General features: G+C 41.8%; 1 protein-coding gene across 5 annotated transcripts in view; it reads left to right on the top strand.

Moving 5' to 3' along the window:
* SETD5 (SET domain containing 5) overlaps positions 1–21,283 on the top strand; it is a 408,248-nt gene that overhangs the window by 174,718 nt on the left and 212,247 nt on the right. For 3 of the 5 annotated variants that reach the window (XM_053720868.1, XM_053720871.1, XM_053720867.1), the window contains exons 7-8: positions 1,876–2,063; positions 10,727–10,765. In XM_053720868.1, coding sequence (XP_053576843.1) covers positions 1,876–2,063; positions 10,727–10,765 — 227 coding nt within the window. The remainder of the gene's footprint in view (positions 1–1,875; positions 2,064–10,726; positions 10,766–21,283) is intronic. The other 2 variants (XM_053720870.1, XM_053720869.1) reach the window with 1 other exon arrangement.

The raw sequence follows: 21,283 nt of genomic DNA, 5'->3' as shown, positions 1-21,283 counted from the left end.
ATATTATGTTGAAGCTACTAAGTCTTTCCGAAAGACTTCTAGTTTATTTGTTATCTTTTCCGGTTCTAGAAAGGCCAGAAAACTTCTGCCATTTCTTTGGCATCTTGGTTGAAATCTTTAATTCATCTTGCCTATGTTGAGTCGGGTAAAACTCCGCCTCAGAGGATTACAGCTCATTCTACTAGGTCAGTTTCTACTTCCTGGGCGTTTAGGAATGAAGCTTCGGTTGATCAGATTTGCAAAGCGGCAACTTGGTCCTCTTTGCATACTTTTACCAAATTCTACCATTTTGATGTATTTTCTTCTTCTGAAGCAGTTTTTGGTAGAAAAGTACTTCAGGCAGCGGTTTCAGTTTGAATCTTCTGCTTATGTTTTTCATTAAACTTTATTTTGGGTGTGGATTATTTTCAGCAGGAATTGGCTGTCTTTATTTTATCCCTCCCTCTCTAGTGACTCTTGTGTGGAAAGATCCACATCTTGGGTAGTCATTATCCCATACGTCACTAGCTCATGGACTCTTGCTAATTACATGAAAGAAAACATAATTTATGTAAGAACTTACCTGATAAATTCATTTCTTTCATATTAGCAAGAGTCCATGAGGCCCGCCCTTTTTTGTGGTGGTTATGATTTTTTTGTATAAAGCACAATTATTCCAATTCCTTATTTTATATGCTTTCGCACTTTTTTCTTATCACCCCACTTCTTGGCTATTCGTTAAACTGAATTGTGGGTGTGGTGAGGGGTGTATTTATAGGCATTTTAAGGTTTGGGAAACTTTGCCCCTCCTGGTAGGAATGTATATCCCATACGTCACTAGCTCATGGACTCTTGCTAATATGAAAGAAATGATTTTATCAGGTAAGTTCTTACATAAATTATGTTTTTTTCATTATAAAGATTAAAACTTTTGATTTGGGTTGTATATTCTTTTTTCAGCAGAATTGGCTGTCTTTATTTTTATCCCTCCCTCTCTAGTGACTCTTGCGTGGAGTTCCACATCTTGGGTATTTGCTATCCCATACGTCACTAGCTCATGGACTCTTGCCAATTACATGAAAGAAAACATAATTTATGTATGAACTTACCTGATATATTCATTTCTTTCATATTGGGAAGAGTCCATGAGGCCCACCCTTTTTGTGGTGGTTATGATTTTTTGGTAGAAAGCACAATTATTCCAATTCCTTGTTGATGCTTTCGCTCCTTTTTTATCACCCCACTTCTTGGCTATTCGTTAAACTGAATTGTATGTGTGGTGAGGGGTGTATTTATAGGCATTTTTGAGGTTTGGGAAACTTTGCCCCTCCTGGTAGGAATGTATATCCCATACGTCACTAGCTCATGGACTCTTGCCAATATTAAAGAAATGAATTTATCAGGCAACGCCGCCTCCTCTCTGCACACAGCCAATCATGAGTGGGCAGGAGCTGTCAATCTCCCCGGAGACGAGACCTGGGAGATTGAAATTCTCCACATTAGAGGTGGAGAAGAGTTAAGGAAGCAGCAGTCTAATGATCGCTGATTGATAAATCGAGCCCTTTGTGTTTGACTTATTACAGATTAGAAGCAGCAAATACCAAGAGGACAGCTTGCTTGGGAGGTTGCTAATTTACCCAGACCATGAGACCTGCACTAAAAGTGCTTTACACTTGTGTTCACTATATCCGAGTGTTGTCCTGTTGATGCACCATTCGAGTGACCTTTCTCTTTTGCATGTTTTTTTTTTATATATTTCATATACATTTGTCAATTCTTTTATTAATGTTAGTGTTCCGATTATTGTAGTCAGTCTTTTGTTTGCTAGAGGGGATTTGTTTATTTTAGAGAACCACTCTCATCCCATCATTTTTTTTTTTTTTTTTTTTTTTTTAGGGGGGGAAAGCAGTGCTACTGAGAGCTGGGATGAAGAAATCTCCCCACCCACAGTACTTTACACGGCAACACAGCACACCCCAACCAGCATTACACTCACAGTTAACAGGGTCCGACAGAGCAAACCAAAAAAGAGGAAGAAAAGTACGGAAAAGGCTCGCACTGCTCCAAAGGCCAAGAAAATAAAGGTAAAAAAACCCCCTGCTTTTGAGAAGACATTCTATAAAGTACAAAGCTACAGGCTATACTGGCTGAAAGATCTCTGCACCAGCCACAAAGTGTTATTGTTACTTCTGTTAATCCAAAAAAACAATTTCTTGTTATCCTTTCCCTTCCATATCATGACATTTCCACCAATTTTGTGTCCTAATCCTGATGTTTTTAAGCCTTTCTACAACCAGCCCCCTTTACAAAGTCTGCCCTCTTCTTTCTGGTGCTTGCTGATGCTATTTATATAGTTTCACTTTCTAGTTTGCCATCCAGAGTGAAGAAATGCAACCTGAAAGTTTGTAGGAACATAACAACTTGCATGCATATTAAAGTGCCATAAAACGTGTTGAGATCTGTGCATATCTTAAAAGGGCTAATTAAGTAAAAAATAGTTTGCATAAAAAATTGTTTAAAAATTGCTGGCAAGTATTTTAAAATAATTTTCAAAAATAAGTAAAATTAGTTACATAGCTAAGCAGTCTGGAGAAATCTACTCCACCCCTCTTATCAGTGTTTAGTATCAGAAACGGACATTGTATTTCACAGCAGCTTATTTGCTTCTAGATAGCTCCAGCAGATAAGGAGTGTTAAAGTCTTGTATTCTACTAAAGCAAAGCTGGAGATAGATACAGCCATGAAAGGAATTGTGTGTGGGGGGGGGGGGGAGCTGGAGCTTTACAATTAAAAAATCTTAAAAGAAAGGGTTAAAGGGACAGTAAACTACTTTGCAGGTATAGTAATTAAAGTACATATTATATTTTGTCTCTAGCCCAACTTGTTTTATGTCCATTTTAAGACTACCCAATTGCTGGGTTTATTTTACAGATTTTGTTAAATATGGTACAGTTGTCCTTTTTATTCCATATTTTCTAGTAACTTTTCTATTTAGTTAAGTTGCCTCCTATTGCATTTATGGGAAAAAAGTGTGAATCCTTAAAAGGACAGTTTACTCAAAAATGTTCTCCCCTTTAATTTATTCCCAATGATCCACTTTACCTGCTGGAGTGTATTACATTGTTTACAAGTATTTCCTTTGCCCTCATATTGGCATTTGAAATAGTTTATTTAGCCTGTGGTATCCCCACCTATCCCGAAAGTTTTTGGCCTCGAGACCAAGCTGTGTTAACACAGCCATTAGAAAAGATTACACTCCCAGTGGGTTATAGAAGAGAGAAGGTAATAAAAATGTTAATTTTCCCATTGTTCTCTCAAAGTATTGGTGATTGGTTTATGGACAGATATAAGATAAAGAAGCAGGTATATGTACACAATGTGATAGAGTAATGAGATCTGATTATACTCATTTTATTAGGTTGTGGCTTCAAAACACAAAATCGGCTAATTCATATACACAAATGATCCTTAAAAAGCAAATCTCATGCATTTTATACTCTGCATCTGATAAAAAAGTTATTGGAAACACATTAAGGGAGAAACAATTGTATAGTGTACTGTCCCTTTAAAGGACCAGTAAACACAGTAGATTTGCATAATCAACAAATGCAAGGTAACAAGACAATGCAATAGCATTTACTCTGAATTTCAAATGAGTTGTAGATTTTTTTCTAACAAATTTCAAAGTTATATATATTTCCACTCCCCCTGTACCATGTGATAGCAATCAGCCAATCACAAATGCATATACGTATAGTCTGTGAATTCTTGCACATGCTCAATAGGAGCTGGTGACTCAAAATGTGTAAATATAAGACTGTGCACATTTTTTTTAATGGAAGTAAATTAGAAAGTTATTTAAAATTACATGCTGTATCTGAATCATGAAAATTTAATTTGACCTGAGTGTCCCTTTAAAGTAAAATGTATCAAGCTGTAGGTGGACAAGTTCTTAAAGGGACAGTACACTGTAAAATTGTTTTTATATAAATTTATTTTCAATGACTTGTTATACCAGCTGCAAAGTATAAAATTTATGAGAAATTGCATTTCTCTTGAAAGGTGTATCCAGTCCACGGCTTCATCCTTTACTTGTGGGATATTCTCATTCCCTACAGGAAGTGGCAAAGAGAGCACACAGCAGAGCTGTCCATATAGCTCCCCCTCTAGCTCCACCCCCCAGTCATTCTCTTTGCCGGCTCTAAGCACTAGGGTCTCTCAACGGGAAAGTGAATGTGGTGTTAGATTTGTAGTTTTATATCTTTAATCAAGAGTTTGTTATTTTTAAATGGTACCGGTTTGTACTATTTACTCTCTATCAGAAAAGTGATGAAGAATTCTGCTGAGAGGAAAATGATTTTAGCATGTTGTAACTAAAATCCACTGCTGTTCCCACACAGGACTGAGTACTAGAAAACTTCAGTTGGGGGGAACAGTTTGCAGGCTTGACTGCAATGAGGTATGGTCAGTCATTTATTTCTAGACAAGACTGAGATAATGCTAGAAGACTGACAAGATCCCCATGTGGGGAGGGTAAGCTATGTTCTGAGACTTAGTATAGAATTGAATGCTTACATGACGGGGCTAAATAGGCTGGTTGACACTTATGCAGGGCAATCGATTATTTAAGAAATACTCGTTGGAGACACCATTTTAAGCACTTTGGAGTGTTTTACTGGGGTTATTATCCACATGGCATAAATTTAGTAACTTAGAAGTGATTTTTGTAGGCCTCACAACTCTGGAGTGGGAGGGGCCTAATTTCGCGCCTCAGATGAGCAGGTAGAATTGAAAGACTGTTTCATGCTGCTTCACATGGAGGGTCCAGCTGCTGATTGAGGGCCTAGAAGAAGATTTATTTCCCCAAAACTGATCCCTATGGGCAGGTAGGGCCACAGCAGTAAGCTGTGGCAAGGTGCTTTAGTTAATTAACCGGTTGTTGGCTTTAGGCTGCTCCGGTTTGGGCATTAAGGGGTTAATCGTTCTGAAACTTGCTGTGCAATCATATTAAAGCCTTAGGTACATACTGTGAAAATTTCAAAAGGATTGGTGCATTTTTCACTGTTTTGTAAAATTGTGTGCTCTTTTTATTTCTTAAAGGCACAGTAACGTTTTTTCAAATTGTGTTTTTTATTTGATTAAAGTGTTTTCCAAGCCTGCTTGTGTATGCTACTAGTCTGTTAAACATGTCTGACACTAAGGAAAATCCTTGTTCAATGTGTTTAGAAGCCATGGTGGAACCCCCTCTCAGAATGTGTCCCAATTGCACTAATATGTCTATACACTTTAAAGATCATATTGTTGCACTTAAAAGTGTGGCCCTAGATGATTCTCAGACTGAAGGTAATGAGGATAGTCCGCCTACCTCTCCCCATGTGTCACAACCAGTTACGCCCGCTCAAGCGATACCTAGTACCTCTAGTGCGTCTGCCCCTATTACATTGCAACAACTAGCGACAGTCATGGATAATTCCCTTGCGGCCTTTCTATCCAAACTGCCAGTTTTTCCTGCAAAGCGCGATAGCTCTGTTTTAAGAAAAGATTATGAGCAGTCTGAAGCTTTGGTAGCCTTATCTGATGTACCCTCACAACACTCCGAAGTGGGGGTGAGGGATTTGATGTCTGAGGGAGAAATTTCCGACTCAGGAAAGGTTTCTCATCAGGCAGAGTCAGATTCATTAGCGTTTAAATTTAAACTGGAACACCTTCGCGTATTGCTCAGGGAGGTATTAGCCACTCTGGATGATTGTGATCCTATGGTGATCCCAGAGAAATTGTGTAAAATGGACAAGTACCTAGAGGTCCCTGTATACACTGATGCGTTTCCGATCCCTAAAAAGGTTGCGGATATTGTTACTAGGGAGTGGGATAGACCAGGTGTCCCTTTTGCCCCCCGCCCCCTATTTTTAAGAAAATGTTCCCCATAACTGACCCCAGGCGGGACTCGTGGCAGACGGGGCTGTTTCTTCACTTGCTAAGCGCACAACCATACCAATTGAAGACAGTTGTGCTTTTAAAGATCCTATGGATAAAAAATTAAAAGGTTTACTTAAGAAATTTTTTGTTCAACAAGGTTTCCTTCTCCAACCTATTGCCTGCATTATTCCTGTAACTTCTGCAGCGGCTTTCTGGTTTGAGGCGCTGGAGGAGTCGCTCCAGACGGTGACCTCATATGACGAAATTATGGATAGAATTAAGGCTCTAAAGCTGGCTAATTTTCATCACAGACGCCGCCTTGCAATTAGCTAAGTTAGCTGCAAAAAATTCAGGTTTCGCCATTATGGCGCGCAGAGCGCTTTGGCTCAAGTCATGGTCGGCCGATGTGTCGTCAAAATCCAAATTATTAAATATCCCTTTCAAGGGAAAGACCCTTTTCGGGCCAGAATTGAAAGAGATTATTTCAGAAATCACCGGGGGAAAGGGCCATGCTCTCCCTCAGGACAAGCCCTTTAAGGCTAGAAACAAAGCTAATTTTCGTTCCTTTCGTAACTTTAGGAGCAGTCCAGCTTCAGCCTCTACAGCTGCAAAGCAAGAGGGTAACGCTTCACAGCCCAAGGCAACCTGGAAGCCTTACCAGGGCTGGAACAAGGGTAAACAGGCCAAAAAGCCTGCAGCTGCTACCAAGACAGCATGAAGGGGTAGCCCCCGATCCGTTACCGGATCTAGTAGGGGGCAGACTCTCTCTTCGCTCAGGCCTGGGCAAGAGATGTTCACGATCCCTGGGCATTAGAGATCGTTTCCCAGGGATATCTTATAGAATTCAAGGACTCCCCTCCAAGGGGAAGGTTCCACATTTCTCGTCTGTCTACAGACCAGACAAAGAAAGAGGCGTTCTTACGCTGTGTAGAAGATCTACATACGATGGGAGTGATATACCCAGTTCCAATTGCAGAACAAGGTCTGGGTTTTTACTCAAACCTGTTTGTGGTTCCCAAAAAAGAAGGAACTTTCAGACCAATCCTGAATCTAAAAATTCTAAACAGATTCCTCAGAGTCCCATCATTCAAGATGGAGACCATTCGGACAATCTTACCTATGATCCAGGAAGGTCAATATATGACTATCGTGGATCTAAAGGATGCGTACCTGCATATCCCTATCCACAAAGATCATCATCAGTTCCTCAGGTTCGCTTTCCTAGACAAGCATTACCAGTTTGTGGCTCTTCCATTCGGTTTAGCCACTGCTCCCAGAATTTTCACAAAGGTGCTAGGGTCCCTTCTGGCGGTTCTAAGACCACGGGGCATAGCAGTGGCGCCTTATTTGGACGACATCTTAATTCAGGCGCCGTCCTTTCACAGAGCCAAGGCTCACACAGAGATTGTATTGGCCTTTCTGAGGTCTCACGGGTGGAAGGTGAACGTCAAAAAGAGTTCTCTGTCCCCACTCACAAGGGTTCCCTTCCTAGGAACACTAATAGATTCAGTAGAAATGAAAATATTTCTGACGGAGGTCAGGAAGTTGAAACTTTTAACTACTTGCCGAGTTCTTCATTCCATTCCTCGGCCATCTGTAGCTCAGTGCATGGAGGCAATCGGATTAATGGTAGCGGCAATGGACATAGTCCCTTTCGCTCGGATACACCTCAGACCACTGCAACTATGCATGCTGAAACAGTGGAATGGGGATTATGCAGATTTGTCTCCTCAAATTCAGTTGGACCAGGAGACCAGAGATTCTCTTCTCTGGTGGTTGTCTCAGGACCACCTGTCTCAGGGAATATGTTTCCGCAGGCCAGAGTGGGTCATTGTAACGACCGACGCCAGTCTGTTAGGCTGGGGTGCGGTCTGGGACTCCCTGAAAGCTCAGGGCTTATGGTCTCGGGAAGAAACTCTTCTCCCGATAAACATTCTGGAACTGAGGGCGATATTCAACGCTCTTCAGGCATGGCCTCAACTAGCTGCGGCCAAATTCATCAGTTTTCAGTCGGACAACATCACGACTGTAGCTTACGTCAATCATCAGGGGGGAACAAAGAGTTCCCTAGCGATGACGGAAGTAACCAAAATAATCAGGTGGGCGGAGGATCACTCCTACCATCTCTCAGCAATTCACATCCCAGGAGTAGACAACTGGGAGGCGGATTTTCTAAGTCGTCAGACTTTTCACCCGGGGGAGTGGGAACTCCACCCGGAGTTATTTGCCCAGCTGACTCAGCTATGGGGCACTCCAGAATTGGATCTGATGGCGTCCCGTCAGAATGCCAAACTTCCTCTCTACGGGTCCAGGTCCCGGGACCCCAAGGCGGTGTTGATAGATGCTCTAGCAGCGCCTTGGTCCTTCAATCCGGCTTATGTTTTTCCACCATTTCCTCTCCTCCCGCGTCTGGTCGCCAGAATCAAGCAGGAGAAGGCTTCAGGGATTCTGATAGCGCCTGCGTGGCCAAGCAGGACTTGGTATGCAGACCTAGTGGACATGTCTGTCCCACCATGGGCACTGCCAATGAGGCAGGATCTTCTAATACAGGGTCCGTTCAAGCATCCAAATCTAGTTTCTCTACGTTTGACTGCTTGGAGATTGAACGCTTAATTCTAGCAAAGCGTGGGTTCTCTGAGTCAGTTATAGATACTGATTCAAGCTAGAAAGCCTGTCACCAGGAAAATCTACCATAAGATATGGCGGAAATATCTTTGTTGGTGTGAATCCAATGGTTACTCATGGAGTAAGATTAGGATTCCCAGGATATTGTCCTTTCTCCAAAAAGGATTGGAGAAAGGTTTGTCAGCTAGTTCCTTAAAAGGGCAAATATCCGCTCTGTCTATCCTTTTACACAAGCGTCTGGCAGAGATACCAGACGTTCAAACGTTTGCTCAGGCTTTAGTCAGAATCAAGCCTGTCTATAAACCTGTGGCTCCGCCATGGAGTCTAAATCTAGTTCTTTCAGTTCTTCAAGGGGTTCCGTTTGAACCTTTACATTCCATAGATATTAAGTTATCTTGGAAAGTTTTGTTTTTAGTAGCTATCTCTTCTGCTCGAAGAGTTTCAGAATTATCTGCCTTACAGTGTGATTCACCTTACCTGGTGTTCCACGCAGATAAGGTAGTTTTGCGTACCAAGCCTGGTTTTCTTCCTAAAGTTGTTTCTAACAAGAATATTAACCAGGAAATAGTTGTTCCTTCTCTGTGTCCTAATCCTCCGTCGAAGAAGGAAAGTCTGTTACACAATCTTGATGTAGTTCGTGCCTTAAAGTTCTATTTACAAGCAACTAATGATTTCAGACAAACATCTTCCTTGTTTGTTATCTATTCTGGTAAAAGGAGAGGTCAGAAAGCGACTGCTACCTCTCTTTCCTTTTGGCTGACAAGCATCATCCGTTTGGCCTATGAGACTGCTGGCCAGCAGCCTCCTGAAAGAATTACTGCTCATTCTACCAGAGCAGTGGCTTCCACATGGGCTTTCAAAAATGAGGCTTCTGTTGAATAGATTTGTAAGGCAGCGACTTGGTCTTCACTGCATACTTTTGCCAAATTTTACAAATTCGATACTTTTGCTTCTTCGGAGGCTATTTTTGGGAGAAAGGTTTTGCAAGCAGTGGTGCCTTCCGTTTAAGGTACCTGTCTTGTTCCCTCCCTTCATCCGTGTCCTAAAGCTTTGGTATTGGTATCCCACAAGTAAAGGATGAAGCCGTGGACTGGATACACTTTGCAAGAGAAAACAGAATTTATGCTTACCTGATAAATTACTTTCTCTTGCGGTGTATCCAGTCCATGGCCCGCCCTGGCATTTAAGTCAGGTAAAAAATTTTTTGTTTAAACTACAGTCACCACTGCACCCTATGGTTTCTCCTTTTTCTTCCTAACCTTTGGTCGAATGACTGGGGGGTGGAGCTAGAGGGGGAGCTATATGGACAGCTTTGCTGTGTGCTCTCTTTGTCACTTCCTGTAGGGAATGAGAATATCCCACAAGTAAAGGATGAAGCCGTGGACTGGATACACCGCAAGAGAAAGTAATTTATCAGGTAAGCATAAATTCTGTTTTTATGTTTGTGTATATGAATTAGCTGGTTTTGTGCTTTTGATCCACAGCCTATTACAATGGGTTGAGCTTCAGGTAATATCAGATCTCATTATGTTATCACTTTTATGTACACAGACTTTCTTCCTTATCTTATATTTGTCTAGAAAACCAAAGCTCAATACTTAGAGAGAACAATGGAAAATTATCATTTTATTATTTAACTATCATGCCCCCCACTGAGAGTGTAATCTCTTCTGCTGGCTGTGTTTACTTAGGCTATTCAATAGAATATACTCCAGTATAGAAACTTTCAGTATAGTTTGGGCTAACACAAGCTAAATCAGCTATTTAAAATGCCAAAATAGGGGTAAAGAAACTACTTGTAAACAATTTAAAACACTCCAGCAGGTAAAATGAATCATTGGTAACATTTTAAAGGGGAGAACATTTTTGGGTGAACTGTCCCTTTAAGCAGAGAACCAGTCTGTCTCCAATCGCCACTTTTGATGCAGCATTGCTCAGCAAACTTAAGATCACACAATAGCTCTTTTGAGCTGTGTGTCAGAAGTCGCCAATGCAGCTTAATGAATTCTCCACCTTAGTACTAAAAAGTATTCAGCCATGTTAAAGGCAGTGACTACTAGTAAATACTGACCTGTATAGTGACTGTTATACACAGTTAGGGATGAACTTATTCAACCAATGCCCCCGTACATTTTCTGATCTTTAGTGTATATAACGCAATACTTTAATTACTTGCATAATGTGATTTTTACTTTTTGTTTAATAGGCATTTCGGGAAGGATCCCGCAAATCCTTGAGAATGAAGGTTAGAAATGTTTTAGTACTTTTATTTCCTTTCCTGTTGAGCTGGATTTTTTTTTATGAGAAAAAAAAACTTGCTTTACCTACCAATTCTGCTTAGGTTTATTTTCATTTACATCTTTAGCTTTTTAAAACGTTTGCATTTCTTACATTAAAGGGACAGTAAACCCAGCATATAATGTTACATAATTCTGCACATTAGCTTAGCGCCACGTTTCTAAAGCAAAGGGTTAGATAGATATTTCTTCTGTTAAGTGTGATCAGTCCACGGGTCATCATTACTTCTGGGATATTACTCCTCCCCAACAGGAAGTGCAAGAGGATTCACCCAGCAGAGCTGCATATAGCTCCTCCCCTCTACGTCACTCCCAGTCATTCTCTTGCACCCAACGACTAGATAGGATGTGTGAGAGGACTATGGTGATTATACTTAGTTTTATATCTTCAATCAAAAGTTTGTTATTTTAAAATAGCACCGGAGTGTGTTATTACCTCTCTGGCAGAGTTTGAAGAAGAATCTACCAGAGTTTTTGCTATGATTTTAGCCGGAGTAGTTAAGATCATATTGCTGTTTCTCGGCCATCTGAGGAGAGGTAAACTTCAGATCAGGGGACAGCGGGCAGATGAATCTGCATAGAGGTATGTAGCAGCTTTTATTTTCTGACAATGGAATTGATGAGAAAATCCTGCCATACCGATATAATGTCATGTATGTATACTTTACACTTCAGTATTCTGGGGAATGGTACTTCACTAGAATTACACTGTAAGAAGTACATAAAGCTGTTTAATAACTAGAAATTATGTTTAACGTTTTTGCTGGAATGTAAAATCGTTTTCATTTGCTGAGGTACTGAGTGAATAAATGTTTGGGCACTATTTTTCCACTTGGCAGTTGCTAAATCTTTTTTCTGACAGTTTCTGTTCTCTCTCACTGCTGTGTGTGAGGGGGAGGGGCCGTTTTTTGGCGCTTTTGCTACGCATCAGATATTTCAGTCAGCAGCTCATTGTATTTCCTGCATGATCCGGTTCATCTCTGCAGAACTCAGGGGTCTTCAAAACTTATTTTGAGGGAGGTAATTTCTCTCAGCAGAGCTGTGAGAATTATAGTTGACTGAGATAAAAAACGTTTATTCTGTAATTTGTTTCCTGCTTTCAGAATTTGTTATCTTTGCTAATGGGATTAAACCTTTGCTAAAGTTGTGTTGTTTACAAGGATTGAGGCTATAACTGTTTCAATCTATTAATTTTCAACTGTCATAGATCTTCTGTGCTTCTTAAAGGCACAGTACGTTTTTAATATTATTCTAATTGAATTGTATTCCAAGTTGCAAGTTTATTTGCTAGTGTGTTAAACATGTCTGATTCAGAGGAAGATACCTGTGTCATTTGTTGCAATGCCAAAGTGGAGCCCAATAGAAATTTATGTACTAACTGTATTGATGCTACTTTAAATAAAAGTCAATCTGTACAAATTGAACAAATTTCACCAGACAACGAGGGGAGAGTTATGCCGACTAACTCGCCTCACGTGTCAGTACCTGCATCTCCCGCTCGGGAGGTGCGTGATATTGTAGCGCCGAGTACATCTGGGCGGCCATTACAAATCACATTACAGGATATGGCTACTGTTATGACTGAAGTTTTGGCTAAATTACCAGAACTAAGAGGTAAGCGTGATCACTCTGGGGTGAGAACAGAGTGCGCTGATAATATTAGGGCCATGTCAGACACTGCGTCACAGGTGGCAGAACATGAGGACGGAGAACTTCATTCTGTGGGTGACGGTTCTGATCCAAACAGACTGGATTCAGATATTTCAAATTTTAAATTTAAACTGGAAAACCTCCGTGTATTACTAGGGGAGGTGTTAGCGGCTCTGAATGATTGTAACACAGTTGCAATACCAGAGAAAATGTGTAGGTTGGATAAATATTTTGCGGTACCGGCGAGTACTGAGGTTTTTCCTATACCTAAGAGACTTACTGAAATTGTTACTAAGGAGTGGGATAGACCCGGTGTGCCGTTCTCACCCCCTCCGATATTTAGAAAAATGTTTCCAATAGACGCCACCACACGGGACTTATGGCAAACGGTCCCTAAGGTGGAGGGAGCAGTTTCTACTTTAGCTAAGCGTACCACTATCCCGGTGGAGGATAGCTGTGCCTTTTCAGATCCAATGGATAAAAAGTTAGAGGGTTACCTTAAGAAAATGTTTGTTCAACAAGGTTTTATATTGCAACCCCTTGCATGCATTGCGCCGATCACGGCTGCAGCGGCATTCTGGATTGAGTCTCTGGAAGAGAACATTAGTTCAGCTACTCTGGACGACATTACGGACAGGCTTAGAGTCCTTAAACTAGCTAATTCATTCATTTCGGAGGCCGTAGTACATCTAACTAAACTTACGGCGAAGAATTCAGGATTCGCCATTCAGGCACGCAGGGCGCTGTGGCTAAAATCCTGGTCAGCTGATGTTACTTCTAAGTCTAAATTGCTTAATATACCTTTCAAAGGGCAGACCTTATTCGGGCCCGGGTTGAAAGAGATTATCGCTGACATTACAGGAGGTAAAGGCCATGCCCTGCCTCAGGACAAAGCCAAAGCTAAGGCTAGACAGTCTAATTTTCGTTCCTTTCGTAATTTCAAAGCAGGAGCAGCATCAACTTCCTCTGCACCAAAACAGGAAGGAGCGGTTGCTCGCTACAGACAAGGCTGGAAACCTAACCAGTCCTGGAACAAGGGCAAGCAGACCAGGAAACCTGCTGCTGCCCCTAAAACAGCATGAATTGAGGGCCCCCGATCCGGGATCGGATCTAGTGGGGGGCAGACTTTCTCTCTTCGCCCAGGCTTGGGCAAGAGATGTCCAGGATCCCTGGGCGCTAGAGATAATATCTCAGGGATACCTTCTGGACTTCAAATACTCTCCTCCAAGAGAGAGATTTCATCTGTCAAGGTTGTCAACAATCCAGACAAAGAAAGAGGCGTTTCTACGCTGCGTACAAGAGCTCTTGTTAATGGGAGTAATCCATCCAGTTCCACGATCGGAACAGGGACAGGGGTTTTACTCAAATCTGTTTGTGGTTCCCAAAAAAGAGGGAACTTTCAGACCAATCCTGGACTTAAAGATCCTAAACAAATTCCTAAGAGTTCCATCGTTCAAAATGGAGACTATTCGGACAATTTTACCTATGATCCAAGAGGGTCAGTACATGACCACTGTAGATTTAAAAGATGCTTACCTTCACATACCGATTCACAAAGATCATTACCGGTACCTAAGGTTTGCCTTCCTAGACAGGCATTACCAGTTTGTGGCTCTTCCATTCGGATTGGCTACAGCTCCAAGAATCTTCACAAGGGTTCTGGGTGCTCTTCTGGCGGTACTAAGACCGCGGGGAATCTCGGTAGCTCCATACCTAGACGACATTCTGATACAAGCTTCAAGCTTTCAAACTGCCAAGTCTCATACAGAGTTAGTACTGGCATTTCTAAGGTCACATGGATGGAAGGTGAACGAAAAGAAAAGTTCACTCGTTCCACTCACAAGAGTTCCTTTCCTGGGGACTCTTATAGATTCTGTAGAAATGAAGATTTACCTGACAGAGGACAGGCTAACAAGACTTCAAAGTGCTTGCCGCACCCTTCATTCCATTCAACACCCGTCAGTGGCTCAATGCATGGAGGTAATCGGCTTAATGGTAGCGGCAATGGACATAGTACCCTTTGCACGCTTACACCTCAGACCACTGCAACTGTGCATGCTAAGTCAGTGGAATGGGGATTACTCAGACTTATCCCCTTCTCTGAATCTGGATCAAGAGACCAGAAATTCTCTTCTATGGTGGCTTTCTCGGCCACATCTGTCCAGGGGGATGCCATTCAGCAGACCAGACTGGACAATTGTAACAACAGACGCCAGCCTTCTAGGTTGGGGTGCCGTCTGGAATTCTCTGAAGGCTCAGGGACAATGGAGTCAGGAGGAGAGTCTCCTGCCAATAAACATTCTGGAATTGAGAGCAGTTCTCAATGCCCTCCTGGCTTGGCCCCAGTTGACAACTCGGGGGTTCATCAGGTTTCAGTCGGACAACATCACGACTGTAGCTTACATCAACCATCAGGGAGGGACAAGAAGCTCCCTAGCTATGATGGAAGTATCAAAGATAATTTGCTGGGCAGAGTCTCACTCTTGCCACCTGTCAGCAATCCACATCCCGGGAGTGGAGAACTGGGAGGCGGATTTCTTAAGTCGTCAGACTTTTCATCCGGGGGAGTGGGAACTTCATCCGGAGGTCTTTGCCCAAATACTTCGACGTTGGGGCAAACCAGAGATCTCATGGCGTCGCGACAGAACGCCAAGCTTCCTCGTTACGGGTCCAGATCCAGGGATCCAGGAGCAGTCCTGATAGATGCCCTGACAGCACCTTGGGACTTCAGGATGGCTTACGTGTTTCCACCCTTCCCGATGCTTCCTCGATTGATTGCCAGAATCAAACAAGAGAGAGCATCAGTGATTCTAATAGCACCTGCGTGGCCACGCAGGACTTGGTATGCAGACCTGGTGGACATGTCATCCTGTCCACCTTGGTCTCTACCTCTGAAACAGGACCTTCTGATACAGGGTCCCTTCAAACATCAAAATCTAACTTCTCTGAAGCTGACTGCTTGGAAATTGAACGCTTGATTTTATCAAGACGTGGGTTTTCTGAGTCAGTTATTGATACCTTAATACAGGCTAGGAAGCCTGTTACCAGAAAGATTTACCATAAGATATGGCGTAAATACCTATATTGGTGTGAATCCAAAGGTTACTCTTGGAGTAAGGTTAGGATTCCTAGGATATTGTCTTTTCTACAAGAAGGTTTAGAAAAGGGTTTATCTGCTAGTTCATTAAAGGGACAGAGCTGAGATCTGTCCATCCTGTTACACAAACGTCTGTCAGAAGTTCCTGACGTCCAGGCTTTTTGTCAGGCTTTGGCCAGGATTAAGCCTGTGTTTAAAACTGTTGCTCCACCATGGAGTTTAAACCTTGTTCTTAATGTTTTACAGGGCGTTCCGTTTGAACCCCTTCATTCCATTGATATAAAGTTGTTATCTTGGAAAGTTCTATTTTTAATGGCTATTTCCTCGGCTCGAAGAGTCTCTGAATTATCAGCCTTACATTGTGATTCTCCTTATTTGATTTTTCATTCGGATAAGGTAGTTCTGCGTACTAAACCTGGGTTCTTACCTAAGGTAGTTACTAACAGGAATATCAATCAAGAGATTGTTGTTCCTTCTTTGTGCCCAAATCCTTCTTCGAAGAAGGAACGTCTACTGCACAACCTGGATGTAGTCCGTGCTCTAAAATTTTACTTACAGGCAACTAAGGAATTTCGACAAACGTCTTCTCTGTTTGTCGTTTACTCTGGGCAGAGGAGAGGTCAAAAAGCTTCTGCTACCTCTTTCTTTTTGGCTTCGTAGCATAATTCGTTTAGCTTATGAGACTGCTGGACAGCAGCCTCCTGAAAGAATTACAGCTCATTCTACTAGAGCTGTGGCTTCCACTTGGGCCTTCAAGAATGAGGCCTCTGTTGAGCAGATTTGCAAGGCTGCAACTTGGTCTTCGCTTCATACTTTTTCCAAATTTTACAAATTTGACACTTTTGCTTCTTCGGAGGCTATTTTTGGGAGAAAGGTTCTTCAGGCAGTGGTTCCTTCTGTATAAAGAGCCTGCCTATCCCTCCCGTCATCCGTGTACTTTTGCTTTGGTATTGGTATCCCAGAAGTAATGATGACCCGTGGACTGATCACACTTAACAGAAGAAAACATAATTTATGCTTACCTGATAAATTCCTTTCTTCTGTAGTGTGATCAGTCCACGGCCCGCCCTGTTTTTAAGGCAGGTAAATATTTTTTAATTTATACTCCAGTCACCACTTCACCCTTGGCTTTTCCTTTCTCGTTGGTCCTTGGTCGAATGACTGGGAGTGACGTAGAGGGGAGGAGCTATATGCAGCTCTGCTGGGTGAATCCTCTTGCACTTCCTGTTGGGGAGGAGTAATATCCCAGAAGTAATGATGACCCGTGGACTGATCACACTACAGAAGAAAGGAATTTATCAGGTAAGCATAAATTATGTTTTTGCATGAAAACAGAACGCCGCTCCTGACTCTACTGAGCGGGTATGTTTTCTTCTCCTAAGCGCATCTGGACACGCTGTCTAATCACAGCCGGCTTGATCACACTATTAAACTCAATGTAGCTCGCTCCCGCTACCAGACAAGATCAGAGCGGGAGCTAGCTACATTGAGTTTAATAGCGCGATCAGGAGCACTGTGACTTGACAGCATGCCCGAGATGCACTTAGGAGAAGAAAACAGTAGAGCCAGGAGCGGCATTCTGTTTTCGTTGCAAAATATCTATATAACCCTTTGCTTTAGAAACATGACGGTAAGCTAATGTTGTATAATTCTGCACTATGTGCAGAATTATATAACATTATTTGATGGGTTAACTGCCCCTTTAAGGACCTTAAACAACACCACATTTGCAAAAACTGGGTTCTTAAATTATAGTGGTAACAAAATAAAAATAAAATAACCATTCTGTAGGTTGATCCACAGTATTTATGAAAGAAGTTAGTTATATTTATGCATGACATAAATCTTAGATATGTGTATATTACTCTTTTATGGCTTTTATATTCCTGTATGCTAACTTGTTGCAAAGGGCTGTTGCAGAAAGAGCATAAGTGCATAAGCAGAAATGGCTCTTTCCTTCTTAATATGAGGAGAGTCCACGGCTTACTTGTGGGAATACAGAACCTGGCCACCAAGAGGAGGCAAAGACACCCAGCCAAAGGCTTTAATACCTCCCCCACTTCCCTCATCCCCCAGTTATTCTTTGCCTTTTGTCACAGGAGGTTGGCAGAGAAGTGTCAGATTTCGGAGTAGTTCCTTATGGAGGAGATGGGACTGGCGTTTTAAGTAGTCTTGTCAACCTTTCAGTGAGAACATTAATGAAAGTTGGAGTCTGGAGATGCAGTGATAGTCTTTCTGTGAAACCATCCAGACTCATATTAACAGCTCCTTAAGCAATCAGCATTGACGAGTTTCGCTGCCTGCTTTCTTCACTCAAGTCCATGTCAGAAGCGCTGCTACAATCTGTCAAACTTGAAGGACCGTGTCACTGTTCTACGGCATAGATTCTGGTAAGATTGTTTCATTATTTTACACACATGTTAACAATAGAAGACAGGGTCATAGTGGGACTCATTTATCTTTATGGAATCAAGGGTTAAATATCTCTTGAGGGGGATTATTGAATCATATTATGTGATTTCAACTGCTTATGTGTAAGAACGTTTGGACTCTTAGGCTGATACGGAACATACAGGTTATTTTCATTTTGAAGACTTCACAGTTTCTTTATATTAAGATGGCAAGCTTTTTCCTTAGCAGGGCCAGATCCTGCATGAGCACCATGTGACTGGGAGTGGTCATGTTTTTTTCCACGCTTCCGATTCCTGCCCAGGTTTCTGCAGAGAGGAGCATCTTCTCTATCTGTCTGGGTCATAGGAGATGGTGAGTGCCCCAGCCATTGTGGGGGTATAAGGTGCTAGTTGTTTTTTCCTTTTCTATAATTTGATATAGACCAATTATGAAGGATTCTGATATTTTAGAGGGGGGTCCATCCAAATCAGAATTTGATACCTGTGTATATTGTGAGGAGGCCCGGGTAATCCAGCCCTCTCATTTATTTTCCGTATGCCACAAAAGGGTGTTCTCTTCAACCAGTGTTGAGAAGTTAGAGACCATTGAGACATCCGCATCTGAGGATTCTACGTCCAGTGAGGTGTGTTCCCTAGATTCTGTTCCTACATATGCAGTTTTCCAAAGTGCCAATCCTCCTTGGCCTGTAAGGGGTTTGTTTTCACCAGAGGTTACTACACAGTTCCGCATGGCCATCTCTACGGCCTTAGCGATGTTGCCTATTCCTGCTACGTGTAAGCGAAGGGGTAATCCAGGATCTCCTGTTCACGGACATTCGTGTAAAATAACTATTTTTTTTAGATTCAGAGGGAGAACCTTCAGGGTTGGAGTCTGCTGACTTGGGTCCTCCAACTGTGGAGGGCTTAGCATTTAGATTGGCAAGCCTGCGTTTACTCCTGAGAGAGGTTTTGGCGATGTTAGAAGTTCCCAGTACTGATTAGTCAGTTAAATCTCAGTCCTCTAAATCTAATAATGATCTTAACTAGACGAGGGGAGGCTGGGATCCTATTCCTTGTTGTCGTCTTACTTTTTGTTTTATTGTTTATTTAGTATCCCAGTTCCGAGCTCTATGGGGGATTGTGTCGTATGACAGGCAGGACCTGTTTTCTTTTACTTTGCTATTCCGTTCCGGATAGTGTTTGTTTCTCTTGTTAAGTGTATCCAGTCCACGGATCATCCATTACTTATGGGATATTAACTCCTCCCCAACAGGAAGTGCAAGAGGATTCACCCAGCAGAGCTGCTACATAGCTCCTCCCCTAACTGCCATTACCAGTCATTCTCTTGCACCCAACAAATAGATAGGATGTGTGAGAGGACTGTGGTGATTATACTTAGTTTCCTACCTTCAATCAAAAGTTTGTTATTTTATAATAGCACCGGAGTGTGTTATTCCTTCTCTGGTAGAATTTGAAGAAGAATCTACCTGAGTTTTTCTATGATTTTAGCCGGAGTAGTTAAGATCATATTGCTGTTTCTCGGCTATCTGAGGAGAGGTAAACTTCAGATCAGGGGACAGCGGGCAGATTAATCTGCAAAGAGGTATGTAGCAGCTTATTATTTTCTGACAATGGAATTGATGAGAAAATTCTGCCATACCGATATAATGTAAACTCAGCCTTAAATGCAGTAGCAGCAACTGGTATCAGGCTGTCATGTATGTATATTTTACACTTCAGTATTCTGGGGAATGGCACTTCACTGGAATTTTACTGTATGCATAAAACTTTAGCCTAATTTGCAGGGACTAGCAACAGGCTTTTTAATAACACTCAATTTATTAATGTTAAACTTTTTTGCTGGCATGTAAAATCGTTTAATTTTCTGAGGTACTGGGTGAAAAAATGTTTTGGGCACTTTTTTTTTTCCCACTTGGCAGTCGTTTTATTTAATTTATGACAGTTTACTGATCTCTCTCACTGTTATGTGTGAGGGGGAGGGACCTTTTTTGGTGCTTTTGCTACGCATCAAAAAATTCAGTCAGAAGTTTATTGTCTTCCCTGCATGATCCGGTTCATCTCTACAGAACTCAGGGGTCTTCAAAACTTGTTTTGAGGGAGGTAATCACTCACAGCAGAGCTGTGAGATTGTAGTTGACTGTGATAAAAAAAACGTTTATTTCTGTATTTTTTTTCTGCTATCAGGGTTAGTTATCCTTTGCTAATGGGAGCAATCCTTTGCTAAAATTGTGTTTTTTTACAAAGATTTGATGCTATAACTTTTCAGTTTATTAATTTTCAACTGTCATAACTTTTTCTGTGCTTCTTATAGGCACAGTACGTTTTCATATTATAGTAAATTATTTGAAAAGTATTTCCAAGTTGCTAGTTTATTTGCTAGTGTGTTAAACATGTCTGATTCAGAGGAAGATATCTGTGCTATATGTGCTAAAGCCAAAGTGGAGCCCAATAGAAATTTATGTACTAACTGTATTGATGCTACTTTAAATAAAAGTCAATCTGTACAAATTGAACATATTTCACCAAACAACGAGGGGAGAGTTATGCCGACTAACTCGCCTCACGTGTCAGTACCTGCATCTCCCGCTCGGGAGGTGCGTGATATTGTAGCGCCGAGTACATCTGGGCGGCCATTACAAATCACATTACAGGATATGGCTACTGTTATGACTGAAGTTTTGGCTAAATTACCAGAACTAAGAGGTAAGCGTGATCACTCTGGGGTGAGAACAGAGTGCGCTGATAATATTAGGGCCATGTCAGACACTGCGTCACAATTTGCAGAACATGAGGACGGAGAGCTTCATTCTGCGGGTGACGGTTCTGATCCAAACAAACTGGATTCAGATATTTCAAATTTTAAATTTAAGCTGGAAAACCTCCGTGTATTACTAGGGGAGGTGTTAGCGGCTCTGAATGATTGTAACACAGTTGCAATACCAGAGAAAATGTGTAGGTTGGATAAATATTTTGCGGTACCGGCGAGTACTGACGTTTTTCCTATACCTAAGAGACTTACTGAAATTGTTACTAAGGAGTGGGATAGACCCGGTGTGCCGTTTTCACCCCCTCCGATATTTAGAAAGATGTTTCCAATAGACGCCACCACACGGGACTTATGGCAAACGGTCCCTAAGGTGGAGGGAGCAGTTTCTACTTTAGCTAAGCGTACCACTATCCCGGTGGAGGATAGCTGTGCCTTTTCAGATCCAATGGATAAAAAGTTAGAGGGTTACCTTAAGAAAATGTTTGTTCAACAAGGTTTTATATTGCAACCTCTTGCATGCATTGCGCCTGTCACGGCTGCA

This window comes from Bombina bombina, chromosome 7 (assembly GCF_027579735.1).
Source record: "Bombina bombina isolate aBomBom1 chromosome 7, aBomBom1.pri, whole genome shotgun sequence".
Lineage (NCBI taxonomy): Eukaryota > Metazoa > Chordata > Amphibia > Anura > Bombinatoridae > Bombina > Bombina bombina.
The sequence above is the reverse complement of the archived record's forward strand: the minus strand, read 5'-3'. Positions and strand labels throughout refer to the sequence as shown.